The following is a 20,941-nucleotide window of genomic DNA, read 5'->3' on the forward strand; positions in this document are numbered from 1 at the left end:
GCGGAAGGAAACAGCAACATCAGTAGAAATGGCTCGAAAAGTAAAGAATCGAATTGGTGGAAACCCGCGTCGCAGTGGCCGAAAAATGGATCGTGAGCTGAACATATCGCAATATTTCATTCGGCAAATATTGAAAAATGAGCTCGGGGTAAAGCCATTGAAATTTCAAACAGTGCAAGAACTAAAACCGCAACAGAAAGAAAATAGACTCCAAAGAGCTAAAGAGTTCTTCGCTTGGCCGAAAGTGGTGAACGGCCGAATTAGGTTTCGTTGTCCAGCAGTTTGTAAACAAACAAAATGATTGTGCCTACTTGCCAAAGAGGTTAGCTGAAAATGTGGCCACCAGAACTCAAGCGCCGGCCATGGCGATGGTGTGGGCCGTCATAACAGCCGATGGTAGCTCTCCACTTGTATTAATCGACCGTGTCATTAGGTGTGGAGGTTATATTAAAGCCTTGGGCACACAAACATTTTGGCCGCAGACCTTGGACATTCCAACAGAACTCAGCACCATCGCACTTAGCACGCCCCACCGAAGAATGGTTACAAAATGAGGTTCCTCGCTTCATTTCCAGAGCACAATGGCCACCAAAATCTCCAGATACCAATCTGTTGGGCTATTGTGTCTTTAGTATTTTGGAAAGCAAGGTTTGCACTAAAAAATACAAAAGTGTCGATCACCTTAAACACGCGCTTCGCCGGGAATGGGCCAAAATACCGCAAGCAACATTCGGCAGCGTGCGATGTTTGTGATGATGCGTATGTTTCATTGACCGTTTGAAGGCCATAATTCGTGCAAAAGGTGACCAATTCGAACAAATCTAAACTTATTCTAAAATTTAATGCTATTTCCGACATTTTTTGCTTTAATTCAATAAAATTTAAAAAAAATGTAAAATGCAAGCAAACCGGTTAGAAAATATCAAAAAAATTTATAATTTCGTGTAGCCCTGGACCAATGTTACGTCTTGAAGTTTACATTAAATGTGATCCAAGATATATTGAAAATTAAAACAGGGTCCAAATATATGTGATAGTAACAGATATATTTTTTTGTAGACCAACCTATATATCTAGAGTGAGTAATTCTTCATACATTAGATCTGGTTTGAATATGGGACTCACCGGTCCATCCCATCTGGTACTTCCACTACGAAGAATCAATATCACACATTTGAGAAATTGTAAAAGTGGAATACCACCACCAAAAAAGATGAGAATTGAGTTGGAGGCTCCGTTAAGTGGGGGCTATATGAAAACGTAGACCACTATAGCCAATTTGCTAGAACTTAAAATACCAGATATCATACGAATCTATGGATAAATGTGACCAAGCCACCAAATAACGCAGCTTCCGTTAAATGGGGTCTATACGGATAAATAATTTCTTGTCGTGGTAGGTAATACCCATTCCGAACTCGAAATATCAAATTTTAAATAACATTAAAAATTATGTTCTTAATCTTCAAATTTCTCAATTTTAAATGGTGACTACGAAAAAGTGAACCTCTACACACAGTTGTATGCCAGAGAAGGCGGTACTGCAAACACCATCATGTGACTTAAATCATACCGAATATCGGGACAAGGGGGTTTCCGTTTACTTAGAATACGAGCTTATGATCCACACCAAATTCGGTAAAAAATTGAGATTAAAACCTGAGAAATGGCGTTGATCAGACGGAACCGTTACCAAAACCTTAATCTATATTGACCCTTTTTCAATTCCCAAGAATATGATTATTTCGTGGAGTTACAACAGGAATGACAAACATACAAAGCAAAATATTCTGTACTACATTGTAGCCACAGAATAGAATAGACAAAATCTTAATAATGTCATGAAAAGAACGATGTTTACTCTACTATAACTGGTCTTCTACATTTAGTTTGGAACTCGCCTTTTGGTATATAAAGATTCTTCGATTTAATGAAATTTCAAAGTATCCTTTTCAATAAATGAACCTTCTTGCCGAAGTTCTCAGGTTAATTAAAATGTTTGGGAATTTTTCATATCCAATATTCGCTAAACAAAACTGTTTTCAAATTTGTCTGAGGTTATAAATTATTAGAATGAATTTCATTATTAACCTTTTCCTAATTTTATAAAACGATACTGTAATATTAAGCTGGGTTGGCAATGCGAATAAATTTTTACATTCTTATACACAAACCTTAAAAAGGCAATAATTATATTCGGCATGGCAATAAAGTAACGCCACCAACCATAATAATTATTATTAACATATAGATGGCGCTGCATCATTTTGCATTATTTCACCACTCATGTATATTTATATTTCCCCACAAATAGTTGGTCGATTGGTTGTCCTTTTTAATTTTTATACCCACCGCGTTTTAATAATGAGTATATTGATTTGGTTCACCAGTTTGTAACATCTTGAAATACACCTAAAATCAGCGAAAAATTCTTTTTGGACACGGTTGTCCCTTGAAATCACGATCGAACTTTCACCTAGAACTTTGGCTTGGAATGCTTACATTTTGTTCGAAAGGTGAGAGTTTTTGTCCAAAGGCGGGAGAAGCTCGGCCCAAGGCCGGGTCCGAATAAACCGAGAATAGAATGAATTTTATAATTTACAGAATACTTTAATTTATTCCAAGCTAAATTACGTCGAATGTGCCAAACTTCATACACTTTGGGCTGATTTTATACATTTTGTACTCAACATATATCGGTATTTGTTAGCAAACTACAGGGGGGTTTTCAAATGGAAATGGCATAAATTGCAAATTTATATGGTTTAGCTTTAGCTGTTTGTTACTAACAAAATCACAAAGACATAATACCCTGTACCACATTTGATTTCTTAACCCCTTCAGCTACAATTAGGTTATTCGGATCAAATTAGGATCAGGGAAAATAGAATTGATTTTGGGCTGTCCGTTCGTCTGTTGTAACCAATCAATATACCAAACAGCGGACCAACATGGCTCAGTTTTTTAACCAGTGATTCAGGGAGTAATTAGAGGCTCTCTATGAATTTCTATATTAAATGTTGCGAAATATATCTGAAAATACTGAGGTCTCTTCGGCTTTAAGGCCTTACAAAAAGTTTATTATAAGAAACCGAAACTCTTTTGGGGGTTTGATCCATGGTACAATGATATCAAGGTATGGCCATATGATTTTAATTTTTTCTTATTTTCTTGACTTAATATGTCATCTTTATTTGTTTATGTATGTGTTTTCTTTACAATAACAAAAAAATTGTTTAGAAAACATTCAAATTCGGGTGTTTTCAAAATGTTTATTTCAACGTGTACATCGACAAAATCTAGAGTTTTTGTAGCAAAATAATCCTTTAGAGATATATAGTACATGATTTTGAGAAGAAATGTTGACCTTTCATTCAGTTATCGCGGTTTCAAATTCTTTATTCAAAATAAATGCAACAAGTTGTTTTATTTTTTATTGTTTTGTTAGTAATTCTGACATAACAAGCCAAACAGGTAGACCTCTATACTTGCAATTTTTCAAAGTTGGTCTACCTTCTCTTCATTGTACCTGGTTTGATCTACAAATCAAATCCACATGAAATATTTTACAACACTGACTGGTTATTGGACAGTGAAATTATAAGAAAAATTTGTAACGAATGAAAAATAAAAAAGGGTTTTATAAATCAAAAATGATCATTATCCGAAAAAGACCGAGGAAAATTTGGACACAGGATAAATTTTAAATTTTTTGCAAAATTGATGGATTTTTTTTTTTTGATATATAATATATATATAATATATATAATATACATAGAGATTTCTTTTCTTTGGGGACTGATAGTGAAATATGATTAGGGATAATTTTGCCGCTCGCGGTATAAAATTTAAAATGATGCATTTTGGGAGTAGAATTGTATGGCAAAATTTTGCAGAAATTTGGGACTCGTTTGAGGGTTAATTTTTTGACCTAAATAAATCTCGCACTGTTATCTGTAATTTTTCAGAAGATTCTATATACCTTTCAACAAATGTGTGTTCCCTCTATGCAGGTTACTTTGTGATGTAAACCTTCAGAACGCCTGTTTACTTGCCTTCTATTTTTAACTCTACTTTCATAATCTGATGGAATTTTCTTGTAATTATTGAAAAAATTAACACAGTGGTAACTAACTCTCTAGTAAACCTAGTTAATATGGATCATTTTTTACATATGGCCCCCATAGAAAAATATTCGCTCTATATTTGATATTTTGTCGATGTCAAGCTCGTTCGTCAATTAAATCCCTTTTTTTTGAGGGTATTAAAATTTCGGTCCGTCCAACTTAACGCTTTTATAACCTCCCATACATAATATGGAGGGTATATTAAGTTCACCATTCTAACTAATCAAAATAATAACTTAGAACTCAAAATGTATATATATTCTTGATCAGCGTAATATCCAAAGACAATTTGGTCCTATGCGCCCGTCCGTTTGTTGTAATCACGCTAGAGTGAAAATAACAGGGAGCTAAAATGTTGTACGAATCAGTCTTTTGTAAAAAGGCAGGTCAAGTTTAAGTTATCTGAAGGCAGGTCAAGATGGTCTGTATTGGTCCACGATATCGTATGTCGTCGATGTTTTTAACAACATTTTTCAATGAAATTGTCTGAGGAGTTTTTTGTGAGTACTTGATCCCTGAAAGAGAATTGTCTATATAGGTCTATGATATCATATAGGCCCCATACAACGGTACCCCCGATATTCGGTATTTTGATGACTTTAGCGACATTTTCAAATTTCGTATTTAAAGTAATGGGTACTACAGCCTACGACAAAAGCTATTACAAAAAATCGCGTATGTAGTTCAATGTCTCCCGCTTATCGGTATTTTAATGATTTTAGGGACATTATTAACCGGAATTGCTTAAATCGCATTGAAGTTCGTAATGGATACTACAACCTATAATGGAAAACTTTCTGTGCAGGACCACATCTTCATAGAGTCCACATGTTATTTACCAGAATCGTTTCAAATTTGGTATTTAAAGATCAAAGAGGGTGGTACAAAAAAAAAATATTTTGCAGGACCATATTTTCGTGTGGTCTGCATAAAACGGTTTTCCTTTGAGCGGTAGTTTTCGACGGAATTTTTTGGACATTTTTCAAGTTTCTTCAAAATGGCTTTTCGCTTGTTTACTTTTATATGCTCACTATTTGAATTTGTTTCGTAAGGTCCACCCTAGTAAACCGTATGGTTCATCTAAGTTCCCACCCACCTTTAAGTACACCGATTTTAATATCTCCGCATTCTTAGTTGATTTTGCCTTGGGGGTTATCAAATATCTACGAATACCTTATTACAAGTAACTTATAACCACACATTTCTGACACTAAGTATTGTTACATAAAGTTGGTACCGGAAATACCTCCACCAAATATTCAGATCGGTGTTTGTGTCTTACAAATGACGTAGAGCACCGTATGATGTTTTCGACCTTTGAAAATAAATTAAATTCAATAAAAAATTGTATTATGAGATGTTGAACATATTCCTATCTCTAAATATTTATTAATTCTTTTATTATGGCTGATACAGCCACCATTCATAGACATGTATGTGTATATGTATATATGTACAAAAATGTAAAATGCAATTATTATGTTAACTATTTTTCAATTTTCTGCAAACATCTGGCGGGGGCCTTTTCATAGGCACATTTGATGATCTTGAAATAGGCATAATCTTTTAGTTCATCCGACTGGTGTTCTTCCACACAGTCGCGTATCATATCCAAATCACATTTATTCAAATTGAAACTTTCCTTCAGGGACCATGCAATGCGTTTGATTTCTGGTCCCTTCGCGGGGCGATAGACATTGGTCTCCGTGAGGAAACACAAAAGATATGCACGCACTTCGGGAGTATTTTTTATTTCGAACTTCTTAATTTCAGCAATGGTAGCTGCACTTGTTGAATGATCTTCCATGCACTCGGCCTCAATTTCGGGGCCATCACGGGGATACCATTTGGGCGTTTTACCCAAATCTAAAATTTCTGCATACACCTGGCATATTGCAATCATACCAAAACAGAATACTAATAGAACGGCACAATTTTTCATTTTGAACGAGCTTTGAAGTTTGATCTCTGCGGCATACAAATGTAGACTAAAGACAATGCGAAGTGGTTATGGTATTTTAAGCCATTCACATGTCTGCAGCTATTGTTTTGTTTTCGAAAGAAAAAAACTCAGATACAAAACTTGAAATTCAACTACTACTACGGGTTTTATAAAACGGCCAGGGGTTCCCAATCTTTCTATGACAATATACACAATAGCACTGCTAAACTTATTTGCTATGTTGATATATAAAAAATAATAAGTCAGGCCAAGTCAAATTATTTTAAGCCTCCCACCATACGAAGCCTAATGTTATAGCCAAACTGGTTTGCTATGCAAAGAAATGGACAGATACTGAATACATTGGAGGTCGAATTTATTTATTAATAGTAGTTTTATAATTAAGTTTTATTTGAATATTTAAAGCATACTTTTAGGCGTAAGTTTAATTGACTTTCATTTATATGTCGAAGCATCATATGAAGTGCATGGTAGTCAGGGATCGACAGCGCATGGAAATGCAATTAATTTCTCACAGAAACCTGAGGAACTTTATCGTAATACTCTCTCTTTCGATGATGTGCGTAAAAGAGTCGTGTTTGAGCCTTGGGTATTAAAAGTGGAAAATAATTAAAATGGTAGGAGTAAAAAATTGCAGAATTAGGACTTTTGGTAGGCATTTTTATTTTTCAGATGGAGTGCATTATAGTCAGAGATCGGCCACGCATGGAAATGCAATCAATTTCTCACAGAAACCTGACGAATTTTAAGGTAATACTCTCTCTCTCTCTCTTTCGATGTGGTGTGTAAAAGAGTCGTGTTTGAGTCTTGGGTATTAAACGTGGAAAAGAACTAAAATTGCAGGAGTAAAAAATTGCCGATAGAATATTATGAGGTGCATAATTTAATCTAAATCAGAGACACGTGTTTTACAGATGTTCATGGTAACATAGACTCCAAATTACCTGAAACTGATTTCATCCTACCATATATGGGAAGTCTAAGAACCTTATTTTAATTTTTGATCCACTAATAACCATATATTTATAGTGAGGCGATTCGAGGGGTCAAGTAGACAAAAATGTTGGATGACAAAACAAAATAAGAAAATGAAAAAAATAATGATAAGAATTTCTATAAAAACACAATGAGATATTCTCTTGAGTGCAGTGATTGACATTGGAGGTATTGTTCAAAATGTTTAAAATAATTATTTGAATTTTCTTCATCTCATTGGTAAGCTAGAAAACGATAAATTAAATATTTTGCTCATAATACCAAGTTGTTAAAATCCAGGTTTTTGCCAATCGTCCCGATTGGTATCCGGAAAATCCCCTAGAAATTGAAACTGAATGTATGAAAAAGTATAACGTTAATGCCGAAACGATTGCCAAAATTCGCTCCTTTCAACTTGAGGATACACCCATAGTGCGTTCGCTGGTGTTCTGCATTGCTGTGGGGAAAAATGTATATCGGCCTGAAAGTGGATTTGATCCAGAACGTTTGGCACTCGGTCTAAAGTATGGTTTGAATATTGACTGTAATGTGGATTTCCTCAGTAACTGTGCCCACAGGTATAATGACGTAGAGTCGCAAGAAGGGAAATTTTTTGATTTCTTTAAATGTGTTTTTGGTGGTATTGAGGGAAATTGCGAAAAAAATCAATAAATATTCGAAAGATGTCAAATTTTATTGGGGCAGTAAAAATTTGCAAATAAATTTTAAAATAAATATACATTTTTGCCATAGAGTCTTCTATGTAGTTCGTGAAGGAAATAGTCCGGATTTTTATCACCTTATTTGATTCATGTAATTAGTCTGCTAATAACAAATAAACTGCGGTTGTTCCACGAAAAAAAAATATCTCAGCAACATCTAGTCCAAATTTTAATGTGAGAAAGAAAGAGGAAATAAACGGCTAACTAAACAAGTTACAAGTAAAACAGCAGTAAGTTCGGCTGGGCGAAACTTTGAATATTATTTGGTGCGAGTTTGGAAAATTTCAAAAAGATAACATCCATTAAAAATTCTGTTAAAATCTTAAAAATACTGAACATAGCCGTTATATTGGGGACTACACGAAGAAGTGGACCTGCATAGGCCACTTTTGTCATAAGCCACTACAATATTCAAATACGAAAATTAAAAGAATAAAAAAAAATCCGGTGAATAATGTAGCTAAAATCATCAAAATACTAAATATAGGGAGGTACTGATATATGGGGCCTATATGAAGACCTGGAACTGCATAGACAATTTTTAGTCAGAGGCTGCAGTTCCCATTACGAACTCTAAATACGAAATTTAAAACAACTCATGTCGCTAAAATCATCAAAATATCGAATATCGGGGGTACCGTTGTATGTGGGTTATACGATATCGTGGAGTAAAGAGCTTGGAAAGAACTTGAACAATGTTGCTAAAATCATCAAAATACCGAATATCGGGAGCTACCGTTATATGGGGGATATACAACATCGTGGACCTTTATAGGCAATAATCTTCCAGGGGGTATATTACTCAGATAAAACTCCTTGTATGGATTTTCAGACAATTCCGTTGCCTAAAATCATAAAAATACCGAATATAGGGAGGTACTATTATATGGGGGCCATACGATATAGTGGACCTATTTATATAAACATTTCTCTTCTATGGTCAAGTACTCAGAAACAACTCCTTGTGTGGATTTTCAGACAATTCTGTTGGAAAATGTGGACTCTACGTGATTTCAACAGACAGGCAGATGGATAGACAGATGGACATCGCTAAATCGCCTTAGAATTTTATTCTGACCGAGAATATACATACTTTTTGGGGTCTCCTAAATAGAGGCAAGTTCACCCTCTTTCGTTCTTTTTCACACATATTCGGACTAAGATTCCCCAAAATACGTGGCAATATTTCAGATAAAAATACGAGAAATATTTTGGTCGACGATTTTAACCCTCAGCGAGTCAACAAAGGGACCTTTTGAAATAATATGAAATTATTTGTATTGAGATTCTACTATATGTCCTAGAAGACTTCAAAAGTCTAAATCAGGAACTCGTATATATTAAAACCAGTAAGAAAAAGTTACAAGCCGGGCGGGACCGACGATGATACCCTTCACCACTTTGCTTACTTAGTTTATTTGAAGTGGATCATAACAACTATCAACATTTAGCTTTAGAGCAGTTGTAATTTTGTTTCAGATGGAACTAATAGCGGAAGCATATCCAATTCTGAATCGATTTTCACTAAATTTGACGGAGACATTTCAACCTTATATACCAATTTAACATTGCTATAGAGTGCATTATATCACTTCGAGAAGGATTATATAAACAAAATATATATCTGAGCCAAGTTCCACAAAATGAAAACGTACGTCCCGAAATTCACTCCATTTGGGCTGATATTAGCCATTTAGTGCACAATAAACCAGAAATCGGATTAAGGATTTAGCCGTTCAAGATAAAATTTGGCAAATGTATTTCCTAGCTCTATAAGATATCGGGTACCAAATATCATTGCTGTCGAATGTATATTACGAATGTGAGGGATTTAAAAACCAAATCGGATGGAACATATATATGAAGGACATACTTCTAGATTGAATTTGGTTGGTCGTGATATTAGCTATTTGGTGTACAATTAAGCCGAAATCGGTTGAAGATATATATGGGAGCTTATCCAAATCTTAATCGATCTTGATACAATTTAGCCGAGGTATTTCAGGGCTGTATCTGAGATCTGATACCAATTATCATTGTTGTCGAATACATATTACTTAAAAACCATCTCTGATGAAACCTATATATGGGAGCTATAGCTATATCTGAACCGATTTTCTCCGAACTCGATGTACTTGTTTCTATATTGAATTCGGTCGGATGTGCTAAAACTCGGGACTTTTGAATTGATATTGGCCTTTTTACGCACAATTAACCCGAAATCGGTTGAAGATATATATGGGAGCTATATCTAAAACGTGAACCGATCTTGATACAATTTGGAAGAGGTATTTCTGGGCTGTATCTAATATCTGATACCAAACATCATTCTTGTGGGGTGCATACTACGAATGTGACGGACTTAAACACCAAATCGGATGAAACCTGTTCAGGGTGAGATAAAAAACTGCTACAAAGTCAAACGCCATAATTTTTTAATTTTTTTAATTTATTGAATGAAAGCATAAAATGTCGGAACTAGCATTACATTTGACACGAATTATGGCCTTCCAACGGCCAATGAAACCGCCACACGCTGCCCGAATGTTGCTCTGCGGTATTTTGGCCCATTCCCGGCAAAGCGCTTGCTTAAGGTGATCGACACTTTGGTATTTTTTAGTGCCAACCATGCTTTTCAAAATACTCCAGACACAATAGTACAACGGATTGGTATCCGGAGATTTTGGTGGCAATTGTGCGGTGGAAATGAAGCGAGGAACCTCATTTTGTAACCATTCCTGGGTGGCGCGTGCTGAGTGAGATGAGGCCTGTTGGAAAGTCTAAGGTCTGCGGCCAAAATGTTTGCGTGTCCAAGGCTATTTTCGTGATAATATTCGGCATTTATTCTGATGCCACTGTCGATTAATACGAGCGGAGAGCGACTATCGGCGGCCCATACCATCACAATGGCGGCGCTTGAGTTCTGGTGGTCAACAGAATGTGCACATTTTTAGCTGGCCTCTTTGGCAAATAAACACAATCATTTTGTTTGTTTACAATCTGCTGGACAACGAATGTTTTCTCATCGGAGAAAACCAAATTCGGCAGTTCACCACTTTCGGCCAAGCAAAGCAAGCCCTTAGCTCTTTTGAGCCTATTTTATTTCTGTTGCGCCGTAAGTTCTTGCACTTTTTGGAATTTCAATGGCTTTACCCCGAATATTGCGATATGTTCAGCTCGAGCCAATTTTCGGCTACTGCGACGCGGGTTTCGATGAAGTCGCTTTTATGCTTTTCGAACCATCCTTGACGTATCACGCTACCCGTATCACGCTAACGAGCGATGGTACGAGACACAAAATATTTATTCACTTTTAAATTCTGGATTGCTCTAACGATAGCCACTTGTGGTTTTCCAGCCAAATATAAAGAAATCACACTATCACGCTTGAATTCCATCAAGAATAACTTTTTTCTGGACAATTCTCACCAAAAAGCTTTTGTACGCTTGTAAACAATATAATGGGCTTTCACTGGAATAATTTTAACAGCTATCGGATGAGTGGCTTAGAAATGAGAGCAGTCTGAAGTTGGTTGTAATTTTTGTATTTGCATCAATGTCCCAAGAAAACTCGATAATATTCTGTAATTTTTTAATCAATTTTTTTTCTGACTTTCTTCGAGTTGACGCCTGAAAGTAACAAAAAATTTCGTTTTGGGCGAAAATTGTCAAAGGAAGAAATATTCTACACAAAATTTCGTTTTGGGCGAAAATTGTCAAAGGAAGAAATATTCTATTCTAAATTTATGTACTGAAAGTGAAAATTTTGTGTTTGCTTCCGTGGCAAATTCTTCCTTTACACTTCATTTTCAGGATGAAGTATCAATGCAGAAATTTTTGTTATTACGATACGCATGTCTTTTTTTAGCTCTATTGTCATAATCCGCTTGATTTTGCCAGTATACCAATAATTACATCCGATTTCAAATTAAAGTCGCTTTAGGCGTTTTGGCTGGGCATTGATGAGACCGCCAGGAAAATAAAACCATTATGAAATATTTTATTTTATTTTTTATTTTCTCCTTCAAACACGTTCACACTCCTCAAAGGCATTTTCCAATATACATTTCATTATATTAAAATAGATAATGTCTTCCGAATATGAATCTTCATAGCTATTATCAATGCAATCTTGAATCAGGTTCAGAGGACAATTATATTTATAGGTATTTTGTATTTCATAAGCCAGACGTTCAGCGATAAAACCAACCTCCGGGCTGTAAAGATTTTTACCCATAGCAGTGCAGAATAAGTATGAGCGAAATGTGGGATTATGTTTCACCTTCAAATGGCCATTTTCATTGGCAATCATTTCATCAGCGAGGGGATATTGTTCACGACATTTTGCTTCGATTTCATTGGAATTCGCAGGGTTCCATGGTAACTCCTGGACAAAAATCTGTAATTGATAAGGATTTCATAGGATTTTTATCTAGATGATTGTCTGATTTGGGCTTACTGCTGTCACACAAAGCAAGGCAATGCTGAGAATCTTAAACATGGCAGAAATCTATGCTTTCTCACATTAAAATGCAGACTAGGTGTGGCTGAGGTATTATTTTTTGGAACAACCACAGCTAACTTGTTATCAGCAGATTTATTCGATGAGTCAAAGAAGGTGATAAAAATTCAGACTATTTCTTTCACGAATTATATAGAAGTATCCATGGCCAAACATACCTGAATAAATTCGGTATCAAATCTTTGGGTTTATTTTTATTTCATCGATGTTTATAATTTATTTTTTTTTAATTTTTTTGTTTGAATATTTTTATGGCTCTAAAAAATTCGACAATTTCCAATTTTTTTATTTGAATTTTAAAATTTATTTCATTATTTTTATTGCTTTCAAAATTAAAAAATTAACAATTTCCATAACTTCATTCAATTTTCTTACAATTTCCCTTAATGTCATCAAAAACACATTTAAAGAAATGGAAATATTTTCCCTCCTGAGACTCAATATCGTTGTACTTGTTGGCACAATTACGAATGAAATCGACATTACAATCAACATTCAGTCCATACTTTAGACCAACAGCAAAACGTTCTGGATCAAAACCACTTTCGGGCCGATAGACATTTTTACCAACAGCACTGCAAAACAACACGGACCGAACTGTGGGTGTATCCTCAAGTTGGAAGGCACGAATTTTGGCAATCGTTTCGGCATCAACGTTATACTTTTTCATACACTCCGCTTCGATTTCTTGGGGATTTTCCGGATACCAATCGGGACGTTCGGCAAAGACCTGGTTTTAAAGAATTTAAAATTGGGTCCATATTTAATTTCTCCTTTTTGCAATAGCTTACCAATGAAAACAAACAAATTGTAATTATTATTTTAAACATCTTGAATTATACTCCAAATACCAATCACTGTGCTCAGGAGAATGTGTCATCGGGTTTTTATAGAACACCTTATCATTGAATTTTTGTTAAATGTTTTGTTTTGTCACCCCTAATGTTTGTCCGTTTGATCCCTCAAATCGCCAAATTATCATTTGATGCTTTAGTTATTTGAGTCAATTGAAAATGTGCCGAATTGAAATAAGGTTATTAGACCTCTGAGACCTCTTTAATGAAATCCGCTTCAGGTTATTTGGGGTAAATTTTGCCATACTCATTTATTGTGGGCGGGGTAACACACATTTCTGCCACTTTAGGCAGAGCCGGATTTTAAAATTTACCGAATTTTAAGCAATTCCGCTAGAAACTAATGCTAAAAATCATCAAAATATCGATTATGGAGAAGAACATATATATGGGTGTTATACGAAAACGTTGACCGAAATAGCTCATCTCCGAACTTGAACTGCCTGCAGATAAAGGAAAGCTCTATGCAAAACATTAGCTTTCTTTGAACTCTAGCGTGACTACAACAGACTGAGGTACATGGTTACATCGACTTAGAATTTTACGCTGATCAAAAATATTTTTCCTTTTTCGGCTTAAAATTAATATTTCGAGGAGTTTCAAACGGGAACTCCTATTTGGAAAATCAAAGTTTTCTTGAAAAGATTCGTTTTAAATCATATTCACGTCCTCTGTAAGAACAAGTAAAAAAGTAGTAAGGGCCGAACTTTTGATACCCTCCACCATGGCATATATAAAGTCAAAATGTGGTCCCATATCAACAATTTTCTATACTCCCAGCTATATGGCTACAGAGGGTATATATCATTTGATACGACCAAAACGTGCCTCATCGCAGTAACGATTTTATACCCTGGGTCTTTTTGGAAAAAATCCGTTTCAGGGCACATGGAGTCGATCGGGGGATGTCCGTCCGTTCGGCTGGTGCGCACGATAACTCTAGAAGGGAGTATCCGATTTGACCCGAAATTGACACATTGCAATATTATTATCAAAATTATATTGAGTTCGGAGATGGGCAATATCGGTCCCCTCCTTCGAAAGAAAAAAAAAATGGCTTATAGAAGAAGAAGGAATCATCTAATTTTGTGCCTACTAAGCCAATTCTAACATTTTAATCAGTGCTAACCATAGTGCGAAAATGAGCAATATCGGCCCACTCAATCTAGTACCTCCCCCACCAAGGGTCTACCTTTGGAATAATTATAACTCTAATAAAATGTGAAATAAGAATTCGGTTGTCTCCAAATTTCGCACATCTCAATATTTATATCAGCACAAGATCTGGTGTGAAGGTCGGTCCACTCTTTCTGGTACCTCCCCCATAACAGATCATCATTTTAAATAGCCACGAAGCTCGTAAAACACAAAATGAGCATTCGATTCCTTTCAATCTCGGCACATCTCAATAATTCTATTGGCATAAGGTCTGCTATGTACATGTTAGATACGAACCCACTCCTTCTGACACCTCCCTCACAAAGGTTCAAAATTTGGAATAATTTTAAATCTTATAAAAGGTAAAATAAGAGTCCGATTGTATCCAAATTTCACACATATTTATTTTTATTAACACAAGATGTTGTACGAAGATATATTTGATCTCTAGTTCTGATACCATCCCTACAACCGGTCAATTTGGAATAATTATAACACTCATAAAATGCGAAATAAATAAAATCCGATTCTCCTCAAATTTGGCACATCCCAATATTTGGGCCGACTATACGATACCCTACACCAATATGCATATTTAGTGGAGCTCCCGTAACAAAATAATTTGTTTGAAGTAGATCATACAACCTATTAATATTTGGGTATAGAGCAGTTCTAGTTTGGTAATATGGGGGAGGCAACGATTTTCACTAAATTTGACGGAGACATTTTAATCTTTTATACCAAATAACATTGCACTCTATAGCATGATACCACTTCGAGAAGGATAATAATAAAAAAATAATGTATCGGATCCGAGTTCCACCAAAGGGAAACGTACGTCCCGAAATTCACTCCATTTGGGCTGATATTAGCCATTATTTGCACAGTAAACGTGAAATTGGATTAAGGATATATATGGGATCTATATCCAAGTCTGAAGCGATTTTGATACAATTTTCCAGAGGTATTTCTGGGCTGTATCTGATACCAAACGTCTTTCTACGGGGGACTTAAACATCAAATGAAACATATATATGGGAGCTATAGCTATATCTGAAACGATTTTTTCCGAATTCGATGTTGGCCATTTGGTGCACAATTAACCGAAATCAGTTGAATATATATGGAAGCTATATCTAAATCTGATTCGATTATCACCAATTTCAATATCCGATCCGATTATCACCAATAAATGCGACCTGCATTTTGTTCACAAGAATTGACGGATGCACAGACGGATTGACATGCACAAATCGATTCATAAAGTTATTCTATGAAGATCTTCATAAAATATAAGTCTATCTCACTTCCTTTTTCATGTTATAAACATATGCAGAAAGACATAATACCCTTACCACTATGAACTAGTTATACTGGAAGAAAATGTGTACCTAATATGCAAGGATGACAAACATAACTTATAACTAAATTCCGAAATAGGTCTAAAATCCTAATGTGACTAGTGCTAATATTTTCGAGCAAAATAATCCTCGTATTGTTATCAGTAATATTGGTGAAGAAGGATCCAAAATGATCAAAATCCTCCCCCCTCTTACTTAGGTTAGATTGTTATGAAAACTTTCAAAACGCCAGTACACGGGTCATATATTTTTAGCTTCATTTTCTTAATCGACAAAGTTTTTCATATTTGAAATATTTGCTCTGTTGGCGAAGGTCATTTGTTGCTGGATTTTTGATAATTTTCTCTTCCGAGTTGAGCTTGTAATGACCTAAGGAAATGGCATTGAAAATTGGAATATAGCGAAATACTACTCATCTATGTTTTTATACCCTCTGGATTTATCAAAATATTCGTCGGAGACCCAAAAATATATATATATTCCTGATCAGAATAAGCGGATTTGGCGATGTCCGTCTGTATATCTCTCTGTCTGTGGAAATCGCGATAGATTCACAATATTTAATCTAGAGGTTCGAAATTTGACATAAAGCTTTATATTATATGTAGGCTGGTAGGCTGGTTTCGAAAAATGGGCTGTATTGGTCCACGTTTAGATATATAGACCCCATATAACGTTAACTCCAGATTTTTGGGTATTTTGAAGGCTTCTTCCACAATTTCCAACCAAATCAACTGAGACTTTACATTTTGAGGTCTTGGTAGGTCTGTTCTCTCCCTGTAAAAAATATTCGCTACAGGTCCACTACTTGCCCCCATATGACGGAACCTCCCTTTTTTCGGTGTTTTGAAGGTTTCTGCCATAATTTCCAACCAAATTAGTTTAAGCTTGACATTTGGAGTTACTGAAATGTTTTCTTCTTGCGAAAATGGTTCGATTAACTTCCACTAATTGGTAAAACCCCCAATATAAATGTACCTTCCAATTACGGTAATTTTTAAGGTTTCTGCTACAATTTCCAATTAAATTTTGGTTTGAGTTGTTGTATATTTTAATTAAAACTAATTGAAATTCTAAATAAATTTGTTCTTTTCTCTTTCCAATTAATTCAATTTGCTTCGATAAACATAGTGGTGGAGGGTATAAAAAATTCGGTCCGCTCCTTAAAATTATTATACCCTACAACACTATGTGTTGGGGCTATTATAAGTTTTTTTTGGCCAAAAATTATGTAATACCTCGACATATTGATTTCCCACATATATAGATCTTCCTATCTCGCCGAGCTGAGTCGATCTAGCTATGTATGTCCGTCCGTCCGTCTATCCATGTTAATTTGTAATCACTCTACAAGTCGCAATTATGGCCCAATCCTCACGAAATTGAAAAATGGAGGTAGGGTTAGGGCCAGAGTAGAACCCTGTTGTTTTTGGAGATGACCGCATAATATTTAGGGGTTGAAATGGACCAAATACTGAAAAATTTTCTGATTTTGCAGTTGCTCTACAGGTCGCAATTATATTCCAATCGAATTTAGTAGGGGGCTTGACCTTAGGGCTGGTCAGAAGTCTTCCAATTTTGATGGTCATCGGGTAATATTTAGTGGGTGAAATAGACCATATCATTTCTGTTAAATAAAAGTCAAATATTCCATTGACCGCGAACATTTTTAATCCCGGCGAAATCGCGAATAGACGGAAAGATCAATTCTGACCGTAACGTAGATGCCGATAGTAAATATATCGGATATTTATAGCGAAATATATACAATGTGTATGTACAAAGGAAGGGGATGTTAGCTAGAATGCTTATATCTCAAGAATAGCTAGACCGATTTTGACAAATTTTGTCAATTCAGAATGCCCTCTTGGCATAAAAGGATAAAATCTAAAAAATCGCATAAAAAGATGCCAATAATGATTGTGACATTTTGTTTATTATTTCATATTTTTATATTGAAATGTACATTTTGTAATATTTTCTCACCTTACAACACACGTTCCTTACAACACACGTTCCTCACGAACATTTTCACAAGTGTCAGAAGGGCTAGGCCTATTGTTTTCAAAGATGTCCGCTATATATTTAGGGTTGAAATGGACCAAAAACAGAAAAAAATTTCCTGTTCACACAATAGAAGCCAATCGATACCCCTGAGAGGAGAGTTAAGGACAGGGAAGAATTTTAGAATTTTGGATGACCATTGAATTATATTTAGCTGTAAAATGGACCACAACAACTAACAGCACGACGGAGTGCGTAAATATAGGGCAAATGTCCCTGTTCAAAATGCTAAGGGTAATATTTGGGCAGAGCTTCCGGACATAATATAACAAGCGAAATCTTCCAAAATGGATTTGGACATAAAGGGGCTTCTAATATATTGTAGTTTTGTAGGGTATCACATGGTCGGCCCCGCACGACTGTAGCCTTTGCTTACTTGTTTTTAAAATTTTTTTTTATGTTGCACAGTGTAATTGAAAAGAGTTCAAAAGTTTTGCAGTGCTAATTTCAACAAATGCAGAACAACTGATAGCAAAATTTATGATTGCAAAACAAACGACTAAACGGCTCAGTTAACTTTGGGTTACGTTAGAACAGATGTCAGTTGATGTCTAGAAATGAATGCTGATAAAAATGGCCTATAAATAGGGAAAATGTGTTTTACAAGAAATAGTTTTCTTTCGATCCTGTTAATATTTACATTAGTAACGAGAAAACGACAAGAACAATGAATAAATTTTGTTTTGTGGTGCTGATTTGCTGTTTGGCAATGGTAAGAACGGGGAGAAAATGAAAATAATCCAAAAAACTGCACCTAACAATTCATGTACTACACATTAAGGTCTCCGCGGAACTTCCCGATTGGTATCCTCAAGATGAGCCAGCAATCGAAGCCAAATGCCGTGATGAAAACTCCATTACTTCGGACACCATGACAAAAATATGGTCTCATCAGATTGACGACACTCCAGAAATACGCAAATTTTTACTATGTCTAGCCGAAAATAAGAATGTTTTCAATTCCGATATGGGCTTTAAAGCCGATCGTTTACAGATTATCATGAAAGAAAGAGCCAAGATGGATTGTAAACTGGAATTTGTTGAAGGATGTGAAATGGGAGCCAAAGACATAAAACCCGACGATGCCATGATATTTAATATCATGAAATGCATAGTTGATGGCCTAAAAGAAAATTGTAAGAAAATTGAATGATTTCGATTAGAATGGGAATTCAAATAAAATTTTGATTGATATGTATTGATGAAATGTATTGAGATTCGTTGTGTTTATCTGGAACCTACAGCAAGAGCTTTCGTTATTGAAAGTAGAATTTGGAAATTTTGTACAGTCATTAAAAGGGTCAAATGTTTGGTATTTAAAATTGAATATATGGGTTAATGTACAGCCTTCATATAACGGCATCTTCAGATTTCCAGTATTTAAAATAAATAATAACGAGTTCATTCCGTCTGTAAAATCCCTAAATATTCGTCGTAGATCCCATAATGTATATATATTCATATGTCCGTCTGTCTGTCCGTCTGTTGAAATCACGATACAGCCCACATTATTTAACGTAGAGCGTCAAAATTTAGCAGAATAATTTTTATTGTGTCTAGGATGGTTGGTATTGAAAATTAGATATATAGGTCCACGTTTTGGTATGGCCCCCATATAACGGTACATCCCGATATTCGGTATTTTGATGATTTTTGCCACACTTTTCCACGGATTTGTCTGAAAATTGGTATTTGTTGGTCATAATGGTTTCTAGCTCCGGTGGCGAAACTTTGCATGTATAGGTCCACGCTTTGGTATACCCCCATATAACGGTACCTTCCGATATTCGGTATTTTGATGATTTTTGCCACATTTTTTCATGGATTTGTCTAAAAATTGATATTTGTTGGTCATAATGGGTTCTAGCTCCGGTGGCGAAACTTTGGGTGTATAGGTCCACGTTTTGGTATAGTCCCCATATAACGGTACCTCCCGATATTCGATATTTGATGATTTTTACCACACTTCGGCACGGATTTGTCAGCAAATTGGTATTTGTAGGTCATAATGGGTCCTAGATCGTGCGCCGAAACATTGTATGTATAGGTCCACGCTTTGGTATAGCCTCCATTTAACGATATCTTCCGATATTCGGTATTTTGAGGGTTTTTGCCACATTTTATCACGGATTTGTCTAAAAATTGGAATTTGTTGCTCATAATGAGTTCTAGCTCCGTTGGCGAAATATTGTATGTATAGGTCCATGGTTTTGTATAGCCCTATATAGCGATACCTCCCGATATTTGGTATTTTGATGATTTTTGCCACATTTTCCCACGAATATATCTAAAAATTGGTATTTGTGGAAGACACGACGTTATGAAATTTTACATCACAAAGTAACCTGGATAGAGAAGGAATATTCAACTTTTTCTAAATTTTTTGATTTAGAATTTCGAGATAGAGATGGATTTAGAATCCTAAATTTTTTTTACATTTTAGGTATATAATGTCTTTGCCTAAGCGACAATGTGTAAAAAATAATTTTACCTTATATAAGGAGCATAACATGCAGCATTTCTTAAATGACTTTTAAGTAATCAAAAGCACTCCATAAATTGTCAAAGCTATATATTAAATGTTGCAAAATATATCTCAAAATTATGGAATCGTTTTGGCCAAGTCTCTTTGGTCGATTATGGTCTCTTAGGTCAATTATCTCTCTTTTAAACCTTAGCCTAAGAAGCCGGCAATCTTTTGGTTTTTTGATCTACCAACCGTGCCCTATATAATTCATTGCAATTTTCCACAGCACAGATTGTCTTTGGACAGTGAAATTATAAGAAACCCTGCAGCGTTTTTAAAAAAGGGCCGAATTCGTCGAAAATTACGAAGGTTTTTTTATAGACCTAAAGTTATTATATTTTCTTATGGTATATATTATGCATAAACATTTATTTTGTTCAGAGACTCACATTAAAATCTGATCTAGAATTTTTCTCCCTTTGAAACTTTTCCAAAAAATTAAATATTAAGGAAGATTTTGACCTAGAATGGAAACGTGTTTAATTATACCCTCAGCTATATGGCTATATCATTTGATACGACCAAAACATGTCTCATCGAAATAACGGTTTTGGGTCTAAGTCTCTTGGGACAAAAACCTTTTTAGGACATTTGGAGTCGATCTAGCAATGTTCGTCCGATTTGGTCAAAACTTTGTACATCGTAATATTATTACCAAACTTAGATCA

The 20,941-nt window shown here is 35.2% G+C and overlaps 3 protein-coding genes across 3 annotated transcripts; 1 reads left to right on the forward strand and 2 right to left on the reverse strand.

Annotated features, from left to right (window-relative positions):
- Positions 1-5,613: 5,613 nt before the first annotated feature.
- On the reverse strand, positions 5,614-6,069 carry LOC101890625 (uncharacterized). The gene has a single exon (XM_005191117.1). The coding sequence runs from the start codon at positions 6,067-6,069 to the stop codon at positions 5,614-5,616; it is 456 nt and encodes a 151-aa protein (XP_005191174.1).
- A 6,558-nt stretch (positions 6,070-12,627) lies between these two features.
- On the reverse strand, positions 12,628-13,254 carry LOC131804615 (uncharacterized). The gene is made up of 2 exons (XM_059127657.1): positions 13,101-13,254; positions 12,628-13,039 (listed from the first exon to the last, which is right to left on the reverse strand). The coding sequence occupies exons 1-2, from the start codon at positions 13,137-13,139 to the stop codon at positions 12,668-12,670; spliced, it is 411 nt and encodes a 136-aa protein (XP_058983640.1). The 5' UTR covers positions 13,140-13,254; the 3' UTR covers positions 12,628-12,667.
- Positions 13,255-18,362: 5,108 nt separating this feature from the next.
- On the forward strand, positions 18,363-18,914 carry LOC101890456 (uncharacterized). The gene is made up of 2 exons (XM_005191116.4): positions 18,363-18,458; positions 18,528-18,914. Exons 1-2 carry the CDS (start codon positions 18,414-18,416, stop codon positions 18,897-18,899), a joined length of 417 nt encoding a protein of 138 aa, XP_005191173.1. The 5' UTR covers positions 18,363-18,413; the 3' UTR covers positions 18,900-18,914.
- The last annotated feature ends 2,027 nt before the right edge of the window (positions 18,915-20,941 follow it).

Source organism: Musca domestica, unplaced genomic scaffold (assembly GCF_030504385.1).
Source record: "Musca domestica strain aabys unplaced genomic scaffold, Musca_domestica.polishedcontigs.V.1.1 468, whole genome shotgun sequence".
Lineage (NCBI taxonomy): Eukaryota > Metazoa > Arthropoda > Insecta > Diptera > Muscidae > Musca > Musca domestica.